General features: G+C 46.5%; 1 protein-coding gene across 1 annotated transcript in view; it reads left to right on the top strand.

The window, feature by feature from the left end:
• Positions 1-22,907, top strand: part of RAB3B (RAB3B, member RAS oncogene family) — a 50,589-nt gene that overhangs the window by 24,044 nt on the left and 3,638 nt on the right. Inside the window, exons 3-4 of the mRNA XM_031969131.1 lie at positions 16,289-16,407; positions 19,814-19,938. Of these exons, the coding sequence (XP_031824991.1) occupies positions 16,289-16,407; positions 19,814-19,938 (244 nt within the window). The remainder of the gene's footprint in view (positions 1-16,288; positions 16,408-19,813; positions 19,939-22,907) is intronic.

The raw sequence follows: 22,907 nt of genomic DNA on the forward strand, positions 1-22,907 counted from the left end.
TCTGAGACCCTAGGCATGTCACTTAACTCTAATGCCCTGCCCTTCCCCCCCCCCCAACAGAAAATAAAACTTGGTCCTGGAGGGTAGTAGTAAGCTATTGGAGGGGGGGGGGAGAGAGAGAGAGAGAGAGAAAGACAGAGAGAAGGGAGGGCAGAGAGAGAGAAAGAGAGAGAGAGAGAGAGAGAGAGAGAGAGAGAGAGAGAGAGAGAGAGAGAGATCCCACTTAACCATTAGACTTCCATGCCCTATGTTCACAGATGTTACTTCTGCTGCCCCCTCCCCCTTTATCCCCAGCATCCGGAGTTGCTAGGTGATGGCTGCAGAGAGATCTCCAAACTCTGCTCATGTGCTTTGCACCTTTCTCTGTGAAGTCTCTCATCTCCCTGTGAATGACAGCTCTTGTTCCGGGCTCTGCGCTCAGTCTGAGAGGGCCCCGTGGTGTCAGGAGTTGCTCCTTTGTGGGGCTGGGAGAGCTTCTAGCCTGGAACACATTTTTAACTGCTGCTTATCCCAGGCTAGAGTGGGAGGGGCCTCCCAGGACATCGGGTCCAACTCCCTCTTTTTGCAGAAGAGGAGGCTGCAGACCATGGAGATGGAGTCACTTCCCTGGGGTCCCCCAGGTGGGGAGGAGGTGTTTGAACCAGGTCCCCTGGCACCATACCCTGTTCTTTCCAGGAGATCTCTGCGCCATTCCCCCCTGAAATGTCAGGCATGGAGCGGAGAAGTCACTTGGGTGTGGGGAGGTCAGTTTGTGATGGGAGAATGGTCTGAAATACCCCTGGCCACCTCGGCGGGAGACGGCCTGCTGGCCCTTGAGCACCACAGCTACGCTACACAAAGTCTGAGTTTGATCCTTTGCCCCCAGACCACACTGAAGCAGCACGTTCTGGGCCACATGGTGGATGGACATTGGAAATTTGGTGAGTTCCCAGAAGAGGAACAGCCTTGAGATCCTCCCCCCCAAGGATCAGTTGGGAATGCTTATCCTGCATCATTGTCCATGGTTCCCTGTTCTCTGAAAGGGGCCGTGACATCAGGGAGGATGCGCCGTGACATGAGGGAATTGGATTGAAGAGAGCAATCTCCTCTGGGTCCACCTGGTCCAGTGGTTATCAGGTAGAGATTCATCAGGTGGAGAGAAGAAGAGGGAAGAGCTATTGGACTTGTTTTGTTGTTTCTGGAGAGTAAAGTAGGGTTAGGGTAGAAGTTAAAGGGATTTAAGCTGGAACCGCATTTCCCAGCAATCAACAGGATGGGTGATCTGGAGAGATAGTGAACTCCTTGTCATTGGAGGTATGCAAGGAAAGGTTGAAGAATTACCCAGGAGAGAGACTATAGTGGGACTGATCTGGCAGGTGCAGACTGGACTGAAGCATCAATGAGGTCCTTCCCAGCTAGAGTGCCCAGGACAGTCATCCCTTAAGTAAAGGCACCTGGGATCCTCAGGATGAATCCAGGACCTTGCCAGGAGTTCCAGCTTGGGAAGCCGTCTAAAGCAGGAGAAAAGATGCTTGGTTCAGTCGGAGGTCCTGGATTCAAATTCTCACAAGGTCATTTGCTGTGAGGGTGACTTTAGTCAAGAAACTGAAAAACAGCCTTTTTTCTTCTCAAAGATAAAAAGGAGGGGGTGGGTCCAGTCTCTTAGGACTCAAAAGTCCCTCAGGATCCTTTCTTACGGAAGTTCTTTTGGGAGCAGGAAGGGGAATAAGTATTTCTCACTCCTCCCCTTCACCCAATCTTCCTTTCTGCAAACCAGGCAGTTGACCTCTCTGCGGAGAGACGGGATATGGGGTCTCTCTGCTCCGGGCCTTCGCTCGGGGATCCACGGCTCTTTTCTCTGGGACTCCTTCAGAGCACAGCTCGGGCCCCCTCTGAATAAGATCTTTTTGACCTCTCTTGCCCCTAGTCCTTAGTCCTCCTTCCTTCAAGTGCCTCCCACGTGCTTTGTGCTTGCTGCTGTATGGTAAGTGGGACGTCCGAGGAGGAAGGTGAGCTCTCTGAGGGAAGGAACCATTCCATTTGTGTTGGTCCCTCGCCTCATGGTGGAATATTTGTGGAGCCTCCCTGAAGACCCTTGGTTACCATGTCTCTTCATGTGATCCAAGAACTTTGGAGAGTATCCACAGATGTGCTAACCTTAGTGAGAGAAAGAGACTGAGGTTCAGAGAGGACTGGTGCCATATCCCACAGTTAGCTATGGAAGGAAGACTCCCTTGGGGAGGACCAGGGTACGGGCTCCTGAATTTGGAGTCAGAGGGCCGGGCTTCCAGCTGAGTGTCCACATCTTTAATTCCTAGCTGTATGTTCTTGGACAAGTCACTCAACCTCAGGTACTCCTCTTGTGAGGTGCAGGGGCTGTGGACATTAATACCACGATGGCTCCTTCCCACTCTAAGTCTGGGATTTTTTCTGGCCATCTCCCTTGCTCAGCTCCCAGTCTCCTTGGATCTTCCCCTCCTCCCCAATAATTTCCAAGGCACGTGCTGGGCAACAGTGATTGCGCATCTTATTTTTAGAAAACCTTGGCACCTGTATGCAAATGATCCCCGAGGCGTCTGCTGCAGGGGCACCATGTGCTGGCGGGCTCCCAGGGGAGGGCCGACACCACTTGGAGGAAGGCAGGCCGGGGGGTCTCCCTGCCCTCTAGCATCCTGTGCGAGCCCAGGCCGGGGCCTTTCCTTTGCCTCCTTCTCTGGCCCGTGCTGGGCTCGCTTCTCCATCTGGCTCTTGTGGGGAAGATACCCCCCAGCTGTCATTTCTATCATGTCTCAGGGCTCATTTATCCTAAATCAGTCAGTCGCCTATCAATATCGCCATTTCACATTTATAGATTTTTTTTATCAGCATAAAGCAAAGAGGACACGGACTTGGAGTCAGGAGTTTGTGGCTGTTGTTCAGTCCTATCAGTCATGTCTGATTTTCCACGATCTCATTTGGGTTTTCTTGGCAGAGACAATGGAGCTGTTTGCCCTTTCCCTCTCCAGCTCATTTTACAGGGGAGGAAACCAAGGCAGACAGAGGGAAGTGATGTGTCCGGGATTACCCGTCTGAGTCCGAATTTGAGCTCAAGGCCGTGCTGTGTACAGCTAGCTCCCACAGAGTAGTTTGCGTGGCGCCTCTTCCCTTAATCAATGAGCAGCTCAAAAGCGGGGCTACTTCCCGCTCCCTTTTGTGCCCCAGTGTTTAGCACGCTGCCCATCCCCAAATCGGTGAGCGCTGACGGACCACAGGGAACATGAGCCGACTCATAGCCTCCCGGGAGCAGCTGCCCTGATTCTTCTCCCCCCTTCCCTGATCCCCCTTCTCAGTACCTCCCTGGGGACTGGGCTGCCACTGGAGGAGAGCTTGGGGTTGCCAAAGGATGATCACTTAGCGTTCCAATGAACCCCTCTTTGACACTAGGGACACCCCGGCCTCCAGCCTGATGGCTCTGCCACAAAGGCTCCAATCTCCCAGAAGGAAAAAAACTTGGGGCTTCTAGAGAGGCAAAGCTCCTTCTCACAGACCAATAATCTCTGTAATCCATGGCGACAGCAGAGGAGAGCGTAGGTCTTTTGCTCCCTCATGGCCCGGCTCGCAGGGACCACATGCGAGATCATTCCCCCTCCAAAGGGCTGGGACCGGCAGGACCTCCCCTTTCTGTCCCCAGAATTCTCTAGAAAAGTCACCATTTTCCAGAAGAACTAGTCCTGCCTCTCACTCAGGGGGTAACTTCAAGCATTAACAATGATAATTGACATTTTTACTCTTTTTAGAGTTTGCTCAGCATTTTATATCCATCAACTCATGTGCACTTATCCATAGTGAGGGCAATATTCCAACGGTCACTGCTCTCATTTTCCAGAGAAGGATGACTAAGATTGAAAGAAGAAGAATGATTTGCCCAGAGTCACACAGAAAATAAACGGGTCATAGGTGGGAGCTGAACTAAGGTCTCCGGATGCCCAAGTTTCCTCCTCTATCACAGTCAGGGGCTGCTCTGGGGCTAAGTGGGCCCTGATGATCTTTTCAGCTATAAATTCTAGACCGTTCTGGGGTGACTCTAGAACGCTGAGATTCAGAGATTTTAAAATAGGAACTTCTGGGGTGACTTGGGCAGGGTTGGGGTGAGTCTGGGAGGCCCAGGAGGGAGGGAAGGAGGGGAGTGTGTACACTAGGGGAGCTAATAGACCGGGAAAACAAACCGACGCCTTCCCGAACTTGTCAGATTTCTCACATTGGCGGCAGAGAAGTGGGTGCTGATTCACGCCCAGGAGATAATGTCATTCTAGTCTATAAAAATGAAATTAACTCAGGGAAGTAGGACAGCAGCCCGTCTCCCCCCACCGTGCTGGCTGGGCCTAGGGAGCTCGTGCTGATGGACGTGGCCCAGACGGGCAGAAGGAGAACTGCAACAGCCCACAGAATCGAGGGCCCCGGAGCTGTTGGGGACACCATCCTGCTCCTTAGGGATTTGCTCCAATGGTCCCTCTGCTTGAAAGGTAGAAAGAATGAAGTATGATCTTCTATAGGATCTGTCTTTTTATCCCCATAGGTTTGTTTTAGTAAGGCAATTATTGTTAAGTGACTTGCTCAGACTCACACAACTAGAGACTGGATTTGAACTCAGATCCTCCTGACTTCAGGACCAATGCTCTATTTATGGGCTATCTAGCTCCTCCCCATAGGTTTCAAAATGTCTTTTACTTCTTTAAAAAAAATTTTTTTTCAGCTCTTTGGGAAGCACTTTGAAAACTTGTTTTTTTACTTTAACATATTTTAACATGTATTGGTCTACTTGCCATCTCGGGGAGGGGATTGTGGAAAGGAGGGGAAAAGTTGGAACAGAAGGTTTTGCAAAGGCCAATGATGAAAAAGGACCCATGTCTTGTAAATAAAAAGCTATAATAATAATAATAAAAGAAAACCTGGACGTTTCTAAGTAGAATGGAAATTGCTTGAGAGCAGACATACACAATGGGAAGAACACTCCAATTGGAGTGAAAAGAACTGGGTTCAAATTTATTTTGGTAGTCCAGTCACTACTTACTTTTGTGTCCTGAGGCTGGTGACTCCCCCTCCCCTGGTTTCAATTTCCTCCTCTGCAAAATAGTTTGATTTCTGAGATCTCTACTGTTATCTGTGATCCTATACTTTGGGGGGCAGTTAGGGGGCACCATAGTGAATAGCTTGTTCAGCTTTGAACCAGGGAGACTCATCTGGATGAGTTCAAATCCAGCCTCAGACACTTACTGGCCGTGTGACCCTGGGCAGCTCGGTTTCCTCCTCTCTCAAATGAGCTGGAGAAGAAAATGGCAAATCCCTCCAGTATCTTTACCAAGAAAACCCCAAACAAGGTCAGGAAGAGACAGAAAATGATGAATCAGAACAGCAGCCACAAGTTCTCCTTAGGCACTAGTTCCCTCCTCCTCTGAAATGGCTTGTTAGGGAGTGGATAAAAGCTGGGCATTGCAGAACCTCTGAGTTGATATCTCTAAGTCGTAGCTACGAAATTGGATGTGTTGGCAAGAGAGAAAGGTGTGATCTCACCACAACAGAGAATCAAGCTTCTCCGAGGAGGATCCAGTGATCTGCTAACTTTGCCCTGGGTGTTGGTGTCTATATTCTTTCGTGTGTTCCTTGGAGAAGGTGATGTGCAGGCCGTGTGGAAAATTGCTTTAATTCGGTCAGTGAGCATTGATATCACATCTGCCTGGCATTGTAAAGTTTCAAATACACCATTTCATCAGCAAACATTTATATTACATTATTATATGCCAGGGATTTTAAGGTCTCACATACCCCATTGGATCAGCAAGCATTTATGTTATTATATGCCTGTTTGTTTGTTTTTTTTAATTTAATAGCCTTTTATTTACAGGTTATATGTATGAGTAACTTTACAGCATTGACAATGGCCAAACCTCTTGTTCCAATTTTTCCCCTCTTACCCCCCACCCTCTCCCCCAGATGGCAGGATGACCAGTAGATGTTAAATATATTAAAATATAAGTTAGATACACAATAAGTATACATGACCAAAACGTTATTTTGCTGTACAAAAATAATCAGACTCTGAAATATTGTACAATTAGCTTGTGAAAGAAATAAAAAATGCAGGTGGGCATAAATATAGGGATTGGGAATTCAACGTAATGGTTTTTAGTCATCTCCCAGAGTTCTTTCTCTGGGCATAGCTGGTTCAGTTCATTACTGCTCCACTGGAAATGATTTGGTTGATCTCATTGCTGAGGATTGTCAGGTCCATCAGAACTGGTCATCATCTAATATTATTGTTGAAGTATATAATGATCTCTTGGCCCTGCTCGTTTCACTCAGCATCAGTTCGTGTAAGTCTCTCCAGTGTGCCTGGGTTTTTAAGGTCTTAAATATACCATTGGATCAGCAAGCATTTTTATTATTGTTTGCGTGGAGCTTAAGGTCTCAAATACATCATTTGATCAACAAGCATTTATCTTATTATATGCCTGGAGTCTTAAGGTCTTAAATATACCATTGGATCAGCAAGAATTTATATTATGATATTATTATCTGCCTGGGTTTTTAAGGTCTCATATGCATCATTCAGTAAGCAAGTGTTTATATAAGTATATGCCTGAGATCGTAAGGTCTCAAATACACCATTTGATCAGCAAGCATTTATATTATTATATTGTTCTGTTTATATTATTATTACCTTTGTGGAAGGCACTGGGCTAAGGAAAGCTACAAAGGAAGGCAAAAACCATGACCCCTACCCTCGGGGAACTCATATTTTAACGGAGGAGACAATATGTGAATAACTGTGTACATGGGTAATCTATGCAGGGTAGGTAAATAGAAGGTAGCCTCAGAGAGAAGGCAGCAGCAGCAGCAGATGGGTTACAGAAAAGGCTTCCGCAGAGGGTGAGATTTAAGTACAGCCTCCAAGAAAGCCAGGAGGTGATAATGAGGTTTGGAACATTCTAGGCCATCGGGGACAGGCAGTGACAAGACACAGTCTGGAAATGGAAGTCGTGTGAGATGAACATCTAGGAGTTTAGTATTTCTGGGTACAGGGGAGTAAAATATAAGAAGATGGGAGAGGGAGTAAGAAATAGGCTGAACAAAGAATTCTATATTTGATCTTAGGAGTAACAGGGAACCACTGGAGTTTATTGCATATTGGTCAGGCCTGCAATAATTTGGAAAAAATCACTTTGACAGCTGGATGGAAGAGTGAGGGGGAGGGAAAGGCAGGGAGACCCCTCGGTGGCTATGGCAGTAGTCCAGTGATCTGGTGGTGAAAGCCAGAGGGGCAGCTGTGGGAGTAGAGGGAAGGTGAGACATAGAAAAGATGTTGAGAAGTTCAAAACAGCAAGACTTGGAAATGCACTGAGTATGTGGGATGAGTGAGAGTGACAAGTTGAGACACAGAAGAAGAAAGGAATATATCACCTACTATGTGACAGCCATGGTGCGAGCACTTTATAAATATTATCTCAGTGGATTCCCACCACACTTCTGAGAAGAGGAGCAGAGATGCTATTATTATGCCCATTTTATAGTTAAGGAACCCGAGGCAGACAGAAGTTAAAGGATTTGTTCTGCTGCTATTAGGTGTCTAAGGCAGGATTTGAATTCAGGTGTTCCTGATTTCAGGCCTATTCCTCTATCCCATAACACTACTCAGAACTCTATTGATTGTGGTAAGCCTGGCTGACTGGAGGATCAAGATGCTCTCAACAGTAGCAGGAAAGGTTTTGTTTTGTTTCTGAGGCAGTCAGGGTTAAGTGACTTGCTTGGGGTCACATGGTGATAAGTATTAAGTGTCTGAGGCTGGATTTGAACTCAGTTCCTCCTGACTCCAGGTCCAGTGCTCTATCCACTGCGCCATCTGGTGGCCCCAGTGGGAAAGTTTAAAAGAAGGAAAGGTTTGTGGGGATTGATCATTTCTGTTCTGGACATGATAAGGTTGGGATGCCCAATAAGAGGTTGGATGTTTGATCTTAGATTTCAGGAGAGAGATTACGGCTGGATCTGGGAATCATCTATCCTGAGATGATTACTGATGAGATGGTAAGTGAGAGAGGAAAGAGGCAAAAGACAGCCTTGGACTGAAGCTTGGGGAATACCCACGATCATTGTTCTCAACCTGAGTGAAAAACCAGCAAAAGGGAGTGAGAAGAACTAGTCAGATCAAGAGGAGAAGCAGGAGAGAGCAGGGTCAAGGCAAGGATGTCCCAGAGGAGATGAGATCAGCAGCTTCGAAGGCTGCAACAGGATCATAATCCAGGGCTCGAGAAGAGTCGCTCCATTTGGCGATGAAGACTTCATTTTGGAGAGGACAGTTTGGGGCAAATGCTAAAGTTGGAAGCCAGATTTCAAAGCGTTTAGAAGTTAATGGGAAGTAGGGAAGCGGCAACATCCAGTGTAGACGGCCTCTTCAAGGAGTTTAGAGTTCTGCCTCCAGATCTGGCTGAGGAGAACTATGTGACTGTCGTGTCCTTGCAAACCCCACTCCTGGATCAGATGCTCGGAAATGTCTGGACTTGGAAGTCCTCCCTCCTCCTATTTAGTTAACTCTAGACCCCGTAAGGTGTTCCCCCTCCATCCCACATCCCTGGGTGTCTCTAATTATGCTCAGCCCTCCCCACTTTAATTTTGACCCCCACCCCTTGCTGCAGCTCAGGTTATATAGATGGATGGAGATGGAGGGAGTCTGATGAGTCATCCAGTGCGCTCTGGAGAAAGCAAATGAAGCAAACTTGGGTAGCCGGAGACGACTCATAAGGTCGTTGAATAGCACTGATGTCAATTCAGAAGCATTAAAAAAAGGAGACAAGAAATGGGGCCGGTAGCTCCTCCGAGCTGGGGCTGATAACAACAGCAATAATCAAATAGTAAACATTAATTAAATTCGGCTCTGTGGAAGGCAATGAGTGCTGTTAATAATTGCTGACATTTTAGAGCCACTTTGTAGTTTATCGCCAGAATGCTTCCCTTTTCTAATATACGCCTAAAAAATGTTCAGTACCTTTTGTTGGTCTATTATCTTCATAATAGAGTATCTCCTACCTCACGGGCCATCCCTCATAACAAAAGTGGGTTTTTATTCATCTATTTTTAATTTTTTTAATTTACAAAGTGTCTATGTGGGTAATTTTTCTAACATTGACCTTTGCAAAACCTTCTGTTCCAAATTTTCCCCTCCTTCCCCTTCCCTTTCTTCCCTCCCCCAGATGGCAGGTAGTCCCATACATGTTAAATATGTTGAAATCCATGCATAATAAAACATTTGGGCAAAACCAACCAAGCTATCATCCTGACTGACAGTTTGTGGAATACTCCACACTTTAGTTGCCCGCTCCTGCTATGAAGTGATAGGAGATCATTCCCTCAATCTTCTCCTGGGCCGAGGTTATGCTTTCGTAGCATTTGGTTCTGGTTGTCTCATTGTCATTGTTATTTTCAATCTGTGTTCCTGTTTGTTGTTTTCCTGGTTCTGCTTGCTTCCCTCTGTGTCTGTTCAAGTAAGTCCTTCTCTGCTTCTCTGGAGGCATTCTATCCATCCCTTACTGTTCTCCCCCTGATGTTCCATTCCGTTCGCGTACTGCATCTTGCTGATGGGCATTCACTTCATTTCTGGTTATTTGGGACTAGAAAAGGGGATGATCTCAATGTCTTCGTGTACGTGGGACTTTTCTTCCTATCTCTGTTGTCTTTCAAGACTCATACATTACTCCTTTTCTCTGCCTTCTTCAATGGGGGCTTCCTCTCTCTCTCCCCCATATGGCACTCCCTTCATCTTCCATCTCCCATCTTGGCGCCCTGACACTGGTGGTTCCCTCAACCTTGAAAGGCCCTCTCTCCTCCCCTCCACCTCCTAGAATCCCTCTCTTCCTTCAGTCTTCCATACTTCCCTCCCAAACTCTCATCTTTGTTGTTGTCTAGTCATTTCAGTCATGTCTGACTTATTGTGACCCCATTTGGGGTTCTCTTGGCAAAGGTATTAGAGTGGTTGGCCATTTTCTTCTCTAGCTCATTTTACAGATGAGGAAACTGAGGCAGAGTAAAGTGACTTGTCCAGAGTCACACAGCTAGTATGTATTCCAAGTCCAGTGCTCTGTGCACTGTACCATGTAGCTGCCTTTATTTCTTCTTTTTCTTCTTCTTTCTCTTCTTCTTCTGAATTTCTCCTGTGTATATTTCCTTTTCTGTCTCTGTATCCCCAGTATAGTAGCTATTACACAGTGGGTACTTTTAATAAATGCTTGTTAATTCATTGACTAGTTGATTGGGGTGCCTGCCCGCTAGCGGGATGGCTGTCATGAAGCAGCTAAAGGTCTCTACAATTAAAAAAAAAGATTTAATTTTTCAGCCTGATTCTGCAAGATAGCAATGAGGGAAAGAATCAGGATTCAGTTCATGTGCCTAGCAAAGGTGCAGAGATATCTTGGATACTTTTTTCCAAAATGCAAAGCACTTCTCTTGCAAATGATCTGTCAGGGAGATGGTGTGGGAATCAGTGGAAGCCAGTGTGGCTCAATGGATGAGCACAAGATTCAGAGGCAGAAAGTTCTGGGCTCAAACCCCTCCATAGGCACAGATCCCCATGTGAACGCAGGCAGATTATTTTACCTCTCTGACTGTCATTATCCGTATCTGTAAGATGGACAGAATAATAGCTGGCATTTGTGGGGGACTTTAAGGCACTTTACAAATATCTCATTTGTCTTTTTTTTCCTCTTTTTTTCTGAATCACTTGGAGTTAAATGACTTGCACAGCTAGGAAGAATTAAGTATCTTGAGGCCAGTTTCGAACTCAGGTCCTCCTGACTCTATTGTAGCATCTGGCTGCTCCCAAATAACCCTGGGTGGGGGGATGATGCTGTTTTATCACCATTTTACAGATGAGGAAACTGAGGCAGGCAGAGATTAAGTGACTTGCTCAGGATTGCAGAGCTAGAAAGTGTCAGATCTTCCTGGCTCCAAATCTTGCTCTGTTCATTTTGCCATCTAACGTCCTCACTGGGATATTAAGAGGATCCAAAGAGATAACATCAGGCAAAGGCCTTTGCGAGCCTCAAAGTCCCAGAGAAAGCTGCCAGCAGTTACTGTGAGGTCGGTCCCATTTTAGGGATGTGGCTTCTGAGGCTTCAAGGTGAGGGTCATGGTTGTTGGCCAGGCTCTTCCCTCCCAGCGGCTCCTTCTGCTCCATCAGTCGGGGGTGAGGGCCTGACCCAGCTGCAGAGGTACAGCCTGGAGGGCCCCCTCCTCTTGAGCATCTATGGAGTGGGAGAGATGCCCAAAGAACCCAGAAAAGGTCAGGAGGGGACGAGCAAACTCTCCTTGAAGACGCCATGACTGTTGGAGCCTGAGGTAGGAGGAGGAGAGCCAGCCAGAACCTGGGAAAGATGGCCCCAGGAGTCGGGCCATGTTTGTCTTGCTGTCCTGGTGGGAAAACAGCACTCACAGAATTTGCCAATATTGAGCCCAAAGTTATCCTTCTGCCACTTTCTCCTCACCTTTACTCTGCCCTTGGGGCCAAACAAAATAAGTCTCCTCCCTCTTCCCAATGACAGCTCCTCAAATAATCGAACCCAGCCAATCAGAGCTCTCATAAACTTCCTCCCCTCCCCCCCAGGAGCCTTCAGTCAATCCATAGATGATGTAATTTCTGTCTTCTCTTCATCCTGCTCTGGATTCCAATATTTATTAAGCCCCTACTATGTGCAAAGCCCCTACTATGAATTCTAAGACAATTGAATTGAATTAAGGTAGAAAGAGGATCACAAGTAGTTTGGGAAGTGGAGCAGAGAATATGTTCAAGGAATCAGTGAAGACTCACAACAGAAAGATAGGGACAGAAATATCCATTCTTTAATCATGAAGAAACTACTATGTGCTAGGCACTGTGAAGTGCTCAGGATACAAAGATCAAAGTTAAACAATCCTTGTTTTCCATGTTTTCTCACAGAGGGGGAGACAGGGAAGAAGCAAAAATAGGGAAGGAGGGGAACCTTCTTTAAAAAATATTTAATTTAAAAAATAATAAGGTAAGATTACAAAACCAGAAGAAATAAAAAAAATTAGAATTCCCTAAAAAAAAAAAAAAAAAAGAAAAGAAACAACTTTTTAGCTCTCTAGGAATTGATGGTCCTTGCCTTCTCCTCCGGTGTTAGCTTCCATCCACTATGTATGTATGTCATGGTAATAATCTATGTCCCTGATGACGGTCCCATTCAAATGTCACTAGCTGCTTTTTTCCTGCCAGTTTTGCTTTTTCTCACTGCCCCTGGGTCCGGCGTGCTGGGCAGAACACTAACTACTTGTGAATTGGCTGAGTTAGCATGTCCTTCTACTAGGGGTTTGGGAGGGGATGGGAGGGAACACACAAGATATATGGAAAGAAGCAAATGCTAAATGTGTGTAAGGGACTAAATTGTGTTTGCTGAGAGGGCCAGAAATTAGACGTTTGGGGGAGAGCAACTTGAGGGCCACAGAAGAAACTCGGAGAAGTCACGATATTCCCAAGAAGGCAGTGAGTGCCGTGCTCCTCCCTCCATGGGCCCTTCCCTGGGACCCTGAAGCTCCCTCTCATTCCAGCCAGATTCATGGATATTCTTTTTGCCTCACTGGGAAGTGGCTCCTAAAGCTGCCTGGGGAGGGATGCTCGGGGACCAAGGCCATGTGCACGTCAGCATCCCAGATGACACAGTTTCTTTCCCCAAGTAGCCAGTGAGTCATGCCTCTTTCTCCCTTTTCCTGTCTCTTGTTGGGTTCTATTTCTGTCTCTCATCGGGGGAAGGGATCGATGGAGAGTTTAAAAATAAAAGGAGGCAGACAAAGCTCCGGTGTGATCCGTAGGGCACCTTCTCTCCCCTCCCCCCAGATCCCTCTCCCCTCCGGGACCCTTGCTGACAAGGTGGGCTGGGCTCTGCTCTGGACAGCTCGGGGAGGCTGTTCTCTGCTCAGAGGTTTTGTTAAAGGTCTATGAGAGCTTTATCCCAAGGGGCCTCCCTCCTCCATGGACCGGTCATCTTGCCACAAATTTAGCTGGTGCAAAGGAAAAGCACTGACTGAATGAGAGGATCTGGATTCAAATCCTACGTCTGCCCCGGATGAGCTGTATGAGCTTGAACCCCTCCTCTATAACATGAAGTCATGGGCTCCATTCCTCCGAGGGCCTTTCTGCTCTAAATCTGTACGGTGGGAGTCAGCCATGTTTATATTTGAGTACCTGCCAGGGCTGTAGAAGCGCTTGGTCGGTGAGACAGAATTCACCAGATCCTTAGCACGGTTAAGTTTGTCAGGAAACCATAGGGACCGAGGGATTTTTCAGTTGGAAGTTTCCAGAAATCATCAAGCCCAAATGTTCTTCATCTTTTGTGAGTGTCATAAAAACAAAATTCTTAAAAACAAAAACAAAACAAAACAAAACAAAAAAATAGTTCATGAACCACCCTCCCAGTCCCGCTATCCCAAGGTTCTTGCCTTTTAAAAAGTCATGTGTCCTGATTTATTTTGTGTTAATTTCACCTTCATTCCTCCATATATCCCCCTCTTCTCTTCCACCCAGATGTCCTTCCCTTTAACAAAAAAAAAGTTAAAAAGGTGGGGGCAGTTGCTAGCTATTTGGCCACTGCCCATCAGTTGATGCTAATTAAACTTTTAATCTAAAAAATAAAGAAAGCAGAGAGAGAAGCAGTTTGATAAAAAAAAACCAACATCTCCGTCATGTCTGGCTATTTATGCCACATCCAAAAGACCCACATCTGCAGTAAAGCCATGGTCATACGTGTTCTCGGGTCTCCTGAGTCCAAGCTTCTGGTATAGTGGATTAACTTATAATATGTATATATAATATACATATATTATGTATTGTAATATACATATATTATGTATGTAATATAATATAATATATTATATAATGGGTTAATTATTATCCATTATTTTTTTCTTCTTCTAGTCGTTGTATATTTCGTTTACTTTGTTCTGCTGACTTCACTCTGCCTCAGTTCATTTAAACCTTCCTGTGCAGGGCAGCTAGGTAGATAGAGCACCAGCCCTGAAGTCAGGAGGACCTGAGTTCAAATCTGGTCTCAGACACTTCCTGGCGTGTGACCCTGGGCAAGTCACTTAACCCTAATTGTCTCAAAAAAAAAATCCTTCCTACACTTATTTGATTTTTAAGACTCACTTATGAATCACTTCCTATGGGAGGTACATTCTCCCACCCCAAACCCCTAGAACCAGTGCCTTCCCCACTAAAGCCTCTGTAGTTTTCTTGCATGTGTCTGTTTTTATAGATTATCTCCCCCATTAAAGAGCCTTGAGGGCAGAGACAATAGTTTTTTGGGACAGGGAGGGGGAATGTTATAAGCATTTAATACGTGCTTCTTGTTTGATTGAGGCTTAATAGTCATTGCTACTTACAGCATATTTTTTTCTGCATTCATCAGGTATTTTATTTCAAATTCTTTGGTACCACAAAAAAGTGCTGCTGGGAATATTGGTTATCTTTAAATTCCTTGGGATAGATACCTAGCGGTGGGGTTCCTAAGTCAAAGAGCATGGATATTTTTGTCACTTTTCCGAGCATAATTCCAAGTTGACTTTCAGAGAGAGTAGAGCAATTTCCATTTCTACCAAATATGCCCACAATCTGCAGATGAGGAAATTGTGACCCAGAGGAAATTGCCCAAAGTCACACAGTTAGAGTAGTCAGTGGCGAGATCTGAATCTACTTCCAAAGACTTCAGAGCTGATACTAGACAGCAGACTAGCCAGTTCTGAAGGGCGGAGAACAAAGGCTGAGGAGAGGCAGCAGTCTGGCTAGTACTGATTGGGAGGTGGGATGGGGACAATTTGATGGGGGGGGGGGGGTAAAATAGTAGGATTGAAGAGACAGAGAGAGAGAGACAGATGGAGAGGAAATAGAGAGAGAGAAGAGAGACACACAGAGGGAGAGAAACAGACAGAGAGAGAGAACAGAGAGAGACAAAGACAGGTAGAGAAGCAGAGACAGAGACAGAGACAAGGAGAGAGAGAAAGAAAAACAGAGAGAAAGAGAGAGACAGACAGAGAAAGAGTGTGTGTGTGTGTGTGTGTGTGTGTGTGTGTGTGTGTGTAGAGGCTTCAAACTGAGATGATCTCTAAAGTGGTATATTGGATAGATTACTGGGCTTGGAGTCAGGAAGAAGCTCCTTCTTGAGTTTGTCTGACCTCCAACATTTTCAAGTTTGTGTGACCATGGGCAAGCCATTTAACCCTATTTGCTTCGGTTTCCTTATCTTCAATGAGCTGGAGGAAGAAATACAAACCATTCCAGTATCTTTGCCAAGAAAACCCCAAGTTGGGTCACAAAGACTGAACAATAACAATATCTCTTCCAGCTCCAACTCCCATGATTCTTAGTCCCAGAAGCAGTCATTCAATTAACTTGTTTATTAGGAGCAAGGTTCAGACTGCTAGGAAACCTTTCTAAAAAGATTCCAGTGGCTCAGGGAGCTCAGGGCTCAGGCTGTCTAATTATAAGGTACTTTTGCAGGTGAGAGAGAAAGGGGATCAACAGAATAAATTGAACGATGGTTGGGGTAGTAATTCTTGAACTCCCTGCCACCTCATAAGGAAGAAAATGTTCTTGTAAAATAGAAATGAGAGCTGCTTCCATAGAGGAAATGGACTTGTTTCGATGCATTTACCCTGTGATGACATCCACTATCCTGTGTGTGTGGAAATAATTATAATGGCTGAATAAATGAATGGATGAATCCCAAGACTGATGCATGAATAGATGGATAGATGACAGGTAGGAAGGAAAGAGGCATTTGTTAAGTACCTACTATGTGCCAGGAGTTTGTACTTTATATCTCATTTGATCCAAACAACAACTTTAGGAGGCAGATGTTCTTATAATCACCATTTTACACTTGAGACCATAGCAGGCAGAAGTTGAGTGATTTGCTCGGAGTCACAAAGCTAGTAAGAGTCTGGGACCAGCTTTGAACGTGGATCTTTCTGACTCCAGGCCACCTGGGCCTCCTCCCTGCACTTTCTGTGGGAATGAATAGATGGACACATGAATGGATAGAGGCTTGCCTGAATGGTTGGAGAAATGGATAAGGGAATGGATACAGAGATGGATGCATATGTGGGAGCCTGAATGGATGCATGAATATATGGGCACGTGCATGGAGGGTGAGTGAACGCACTGACAAATGTATGCATCACGAATTAATGGATATATATTAATGGGTTGCAATGTCTTAGACAACCCCGGCGGACGTCCCAGAGCCTAAAACTTGACGGCTTTTTCTCGTTCTAGGACACGGCTGGACAGGAAAGATACCGGACTATCACCACTGCCTATTACCGCGGCGCGATGGGCTTCATTCTCATGTATGACATCGCCAATGAAGAGTCCTTCAACGCCGTCCAGGACTGGTAGGGAACCTGTGTCTGCACTCCCATGCCCGGTGCTGTGGGTTCTAGGGAGAGAGGAGGTTCTTCCGTTAGTTAAGATGTACAACCAGCCCGCACAGACCTTAAAAGGAACTGCTTCCTCCTTCTTGGGCTCGACAGCTGGCAGAGTGGAATGGCAGGAGCCGGGCCGGGGCGGGCACCCCAAGTCCTCCTTTGCTTTGCCCTAACATCCTCATATCCTTGGGCAAGGCCGTCTCTCTTTTCTGGGACCTGAAACCATCTAATCCAGGCTTTTAAGGATGAGATTCTTTGCCAGAAGCTGAGGGAACAAAGACAAAATGAAAAGGTCCCTGTCCTCCAGAAGCTCCCGTTCTAGTCTGAGCCTCTCCCTCTATAAGATAAGGGTGATGCACTATGTCACTACCAGCATTGCTGCGACTGCTACCATCACCAGCCCGTGAATATGGCATCTCCTCAGGGCCAGACCCTGGGCTGAGGAAGCACTTTACCAATATATCATTGGTACGATGGAAGTGATATTACTGTCCCCATATTAGAAATGAGAAAACCAGGACAGACAGAGGTGAAATGACTTACCCAGCTGGGAGTATGAGGCTGGATTTGAACTCAGGGCTTCCCAATCCCAGTTAGTGCCCTATCCATAGCTGCCTTTGCCTTCCGGATAGAACTGTTGTGGGAAAAGGGTTTTAAAGCTCACAGCAATATAGAGACAGCACTCCCAGGATCCTTCCATCAAACGGAGACTCTGGGGAACTTGTAGGGTTCCAGATCTAGCATCCCAGCCCCCGAGAGCTTCCAATCAGATCCCAGGAGAGCACTTCCTTCTCAGGCCCAAAGAGATCAAAGTGAGGGAGTGGATGAAGCTATTAGTTCTGGAACCAGGAAATATATGAGATCCCCAGACTACTATGACTACGACCACCACTACTACTACTACTAACTTCTTTCTACTTCCTTTCTTTCTTCCTTTCTTCCTCTCTCCCTCTTTCCCTCTCTCCCTCTCTCCCTCTCTTCCCTCCCTCCCTCCATCCTTCCCTCTCTTTCTTTCTTTCTTTCTTTCTTCCTTCCTTCCTTCCTTCCTTCCTTTTGTTCTTTCTTTCTTTTTGTCTTCCTTCCTCCCTCCCTCCTTCCCTTCTTTCTTCCTTCCTTCCTTTCTTTCTTTCTTTCTTTTTTCCTTCCTTCCTTCCTTCCTTCCTTTCTTTTTCTTTCTTTCTTTCTTTCTTTCTTTCTTTCTTTCTTTCTTCTCTTTCTTTCTTCCTTCCTTCCTTCCTTCCTTCCTTCCTCCTTCTTTCCTTTCCTTTTTCTCTTTCTTTCTTTCTTTCTTTCTTTCTTCTTCTCTTTCTTTCTCTCTTCTTTCTCTTCTTCCTTCCTTCCTTCCTTCCTTCCTTCCTTCCTTCTTTCTTTCTTTCTTTCTTCTCTTTCTTTCTTTCTTTCTTTCTTTCTTTCTTTCTTTCTTTCTTTCTTTCTTTCTTTCTTTCTTTCTTTCTGTCTTCCTTCCTCCCTCCCTCCTTCCCTCCTTTCTTTCTTTCTTTCTTTTGTTCTCTTTCTTTCTTCTCCTTCTCCTCCTCCCCCTCCTCCTTTTTTTCTCCTTTTTCTCCTCCTCCTCCTCCTTCTCTTCCCTCTTCTTCTTCTCCTCTTCCTCCTCCCTCTCATCTCCTTCTGCCCTTTTCCTCCTGCTCTTCTTTCTCCTCTTCCTCCTCCTCTTCCTTCTCCTCCTTCTCTTCCTCTTCCTCTCTTGCTTCCTCCTCCCCCTCTCCTCCTCCTCCTTCTTCCACAATCACCACCACCACCACACATGTATACAGCATCTTCTCAGTGCCAGGCATCATACTAAGTAAGCACTTTATAAACATCATTTCTTGATTAAGGGGGAAGCTGGCCCAGGTGATGGTTGGAACCTTCAATGCCAGCAACCTGCTGGGGACTATGGGCATCCTGCCTGGTTGCTCCATCCATGACATCAGGTCACCTCCTGTCCTCTGTCCCAGAATCTCATCTCTCATAACGTCTGTTCAATGCCATTTGCCAACATAATGGATGTACATCACTGGGGGACACCGTGGGTGTAGCAGAGTGAGAGTTAGGGGCAGGATTCTAGGGAGCTTCCTGTTATTTAGGATATGGTTAGAGTTAAAACACCTATTCTAGGGTTAGAACCACCACCCCCTCTCAGTGTCTCCCTTTCCTTCCATACTCAACTCAAATGTCGTTTAGAATAAGTGAAAGAAAAAGCACCTACTATGTGTCAGGCATTATACTCAAATACTAAATTATGCTAAATCCTATGAGTACATTACAAAAGCCGTAGTCCCTGTTCTCAAAGAAGTTTTATTTTCTCAAGGAAGACATCCAGAATGAAAGATTGAAGGAGTATTTATTGGGCATCCTTGAAGCAGGTATGGTGATGAGCTCCGGGGTACAGACACTAAAACAAGATAGCTCCTGCCCTCTGGGAGCTTACATTCTATCAGGGGAGACATCTGCTTACACAACAGTATGTGAATGAAAAAGATCTGAAGTGCTTTCCATGTGCAAAGCACTGTGCTAAGTGCTGGGGAGACATCAAAAAGCAAGACTGTTCCTGCCTGCCAGAAGCTTACATTCTAATAGAGGAATAGTGACCCAGAAGCCTGGATGATTCTTCCTGGTTATTCTTGCTTCCTCTTCTCCAGTCATTTCATACTCATTTATCTTTGTGCAAAAATTGTATTTTTCCACTGGGCTATGAGCTCATTGAAGGCAAGGACTGTTTTGTTTTTGTCTCAGTGTTCTAGCATAGTACCTGACACATAGTAGGTGCTTAATAAAAGCTCAAGACAAGGACAGTTTTGTTTTTATCTTCATGTTCTAGCATAGTACCTGACACATAGTAGGTGCTTAATAAAAGCTTACCGAAGGCAAGGGCTGTTTTGCTTTTGTCTCAATGTTCTAGCATAGTACCTGACACATAGTAGGTGCTTAATAAAAGCTCACTGTTCCAAGCTGACTAGCTCTGGTGACTTTTCCCATTGATGACTCAGATCTCACCTGGTACCATGTGAGGCTCTGGCCTCTTGTTGGAGGCTCATTCCCAGTTACTTCAGGGTGGGGGTGTTACTGCAGGATTGTCTCTACCCCTCCTTCCTGCTGCAAAAGGAGACCAGAATGCCCCTGTCAGGGAAAGCACCAGCTCCCGTTTCCAGAGGGCTTTCTCCCAGAGCTCTGGGCAGGGGGAGGGCACAGAAGTTCCTATCCCTATTTTACAGAGGAGAAGACTGAGACCCAGAGAGCTTAGAATACATAACCATGGTAACATGGCCATGAGTGTTGAACCAGGATTTGGGGACAGGGAGGGGTCTTGGGCAGGCTCTTTGGCGTCCAGGCCCAAGCGCACCCTCTCTGACTCCCCCCATCTCCTCTCCGCCAGGGCCACCCAGATCAAGACCTACTCCTGGGACAACGCCCAGGTCATCCTGGTGGGGAACAAGTGCGACATGGAGGACGAGAGGGTCGTGCCCACTGAGAAGGGGAAGCTCCTGGCCGAGCAGCTGGGTACGTGTGTGTGCATGTGCGGAAGGGGAAGGAGGCCTGGGGAGGAAGCTTGCCCAGCTCTGAGGGGGCCAGCCCTGCCACCAGCGGGCCTCAGGCTGCCCAACAGTCTGCCAGGGCCCCAGGGGTGGGGGCCAGTGTCCACTCAGGCAGAGGAGGAGAGGGCGAGGAGGAGGGAGGCAAGGGGGAGGAGGAGGGAGGTGGGGGAGAGGAGGAAGAATCACAGATTTTAGAGCATTGAGGAGGCTCGGGATTCTGGAAGGTGGGCAGAAAGGAGAGAGGGCGTTTCAGGCATAGGCTTAGCAAAGACCCGGAGGCAGAAACTGGATTAATCTGTGTGAAGAATGGAAAGGAGGCCATTTTTGCTAGACCAAAGAGTTCACAGAGAGGAGCAGGGTGCACTAATCCCGGCGAGGCTGGCTGGAGGCTGTGAGAGGCTTGAAATTCCCAATTGGAGTGAGAGAACCCCCGACTCTCTGCAAGGGCTGGAGAGTTACTTGTGGGTCTCTTTGCTGAGTTTTAGATTCTGTGATTATTTGAAAGGGTCTCAGGGCTCAGTGAACGTGAGCTGCCCGAAGCCTCAGGCCCTCTATGACTTGTCACACACAGCCCGGTGGCCTCCGGTGACGGGGTCTCGTGGCAAGGGCCGTGACTGAACTCCAGGGGCAGCAGCCCCTGCTTGGGGCTGGGCCTTTCCCACCCGCCCACAGACAGTCCTACTAATTGGCTCATTGCCTTCACGCTTCAGTTGCTAAAGGTTTCCCTTAATGAAGCCATGGGAAGGTCCTGGCGGCTGGGAGGCAGAGGAGGGCCCGGAGTGCCCGGCAGTGGCATCAGTGGAAGGGCCAGAGAGAGGTTGAGAACATTGGCCGGGACTGACCCAAGAGGCGGCCTGGGCTTCATTAACTCCAGCCAGTATCTTTCTAGTGACATCCAGTGCATGTCATCCCCAGAGGCCCTTCTGCCCGTGCCCCCCCATTCCTTTGCCGTTTTCCTCTTCCAAATTCTGTCCTTCCTTCCAAGCTTCGCTCAGGTCCCTCCCAGGAAGTTTCTGTTGGCCCTGAAGCCTTATCAGTCTCCTCACTCATTAGAGCTCATCAGTCCTAAATAATTACAGCTTTCTCTGTGTCCTCATCTGTAGAACAGGACGACGACGAGAACGCCTACGTGATAGGGCCGGTTTCAAGAATCCAATCAGAGCTGGCATTTGGAAACACTTTGCATACTTTTGCATACATATGTCAATGCTACTATTGCTGTTGTTATTATTACTATTATCTTATTCTCATTTATTTCAAAGGAGTCCCAGTAGAATCGGCCCCTGGGACAAGTTACACTCTTTTTATTCTGTTTTGAATTTTCTAAGGAGATTAATAATAATTATTGAACATTATAAACTCAAGGAAGGGAAGGAATAAGCATTTATTAAGCACCTACTACACAACAGGCACCGACCTAAGCACTTAAAAAATATGATTTCATTTGATGATAAAAAATAGAATAAAAATAAAACTCTTTGAGATTGGCAAGTTATGATTATTATAATACGAGGCTCTTCAGCCATCTCTGTGAGAAAGATGGAGTGGGGGCCATGTGACTCGGACAGACCTGGCTTCCAGTGTGACCTCTGACACTTAGCAGTGAGCCTGTGTGACTCTAGGCAAGCGAGTCTTGGAGGCTTTGTTTCCTCATCTGTAAAAGGGAGGATGATAATAATAGCCTCCACCTCTCAGGGCTGACTGTGAAGATCCAAAGAGATATCAGATTCGAAGAGTAGCTGGGATGGGCTCGCACAACAATGGCCTAGCGGGTGCTTGTGGGGCCCTAATTGGATGTGGGGGCTTTAGCAAACCTTAGAGCTTTGACCAAGGTCAGCTCTATGACCTCTGAATCTTTCTCCCAAGGTCAATGTGGCAAAGGGACTAAAAGCAGGAAAGGTTCTGTTTGGGGTTAAAACAAAAACAAAGATACCTGTTAATGATGGAGAGTTGGGAGGGAAAGGCTGGGCAGGCTCATTTCCTCCGAGTTTGAACCAAAGAGAGCCACAGCCAGTTATGATCATTATCCCGAAGGTCCCACAACTCTTTGGTTTAGCCAAAATGGCCTTTCTATTCCTTACACAAATTAATCCATCTCCTGCCTCCGGGTCTTTGCTAAGCCTGTCCTTTCTCCTCTCCCTGTTTCATCAACCCTCTTTATCTTCTCCCTCTTTCATCTTCTTCTCCCTGTCTTCATTTCCCCAGCCCTGTTGTTTTTTTTTTTTTTTTTAAAGACATTTGGGTTTAGTGACTTGCCCAGGGTCCCACAACTAGTAGGATCTGATGTTGGATTTGAACTCTGGTCCTTCTGACTCCAGGATGCTCTATCCACTATAGCACTACCTAGCTGCCCTTCATCCTCTCCTCCTGGTCCAAGTCCTCTCTCTCTCTCTCTCAATCCATGTGTGTCTCTTTTTTTCTCTGTATATCTCTCGGTGTGTCTCTTTCACTGTCTCTGTCTCTCTCTGACATTCTCTGTCTCTGTTGATCTCTCCTTCTTTCTGTTTCTCTCCATGTCTCTGTGTTTCTGTGTGCTTCTTGCCCTCTCCTTTCTGTCTTTGTTTCTCTCCTTCTGTCTCTCTGTCTCTGTCAGTCTCTGTCTCTGTTTCTCTCTCTGTCTCTGTCTCTCTCAGTCTCTGTCCCTGTCTCTCTCTCTTTCTCTGTTTCCTATTCCTGTCTCTCTTTTTCTTCTCTCCTTCTCCTTGCCCACAGTCCTTGGGGGGTTCCTCCTTCAGGTCACAGTTGGACTGGATGGCAGCTTCTATCTCCAAGTTTAGGCTGCTCTCATATAAAATCCCACTCTTAGGATTTTCCTTTACAAAGGCCCTAGGGAAGAGAGGATATGAACCTTCTTGTCACCATTTTGCAAAGAAGAAAATGGAGACTGAAGAGTAATTAGGGCCACAAAGCCTGAGAGTGTCTGAGCTGAGGTCC

The sequence above is a fragment of the Sarcophilus harrisii genome, chromosome 4 (genome assembly GCF_902635505.1).
Source record: "Sarcophilus harrisii chromosome 4, mSarHar1.11, whole genome shotgun sequence".
NCBI lineage: Eukaryota > Metazoa > Chordata > Mammalia > Dasyuromorphia > Dasyuridae > Sarcophilus > Sarcophilus harrisii.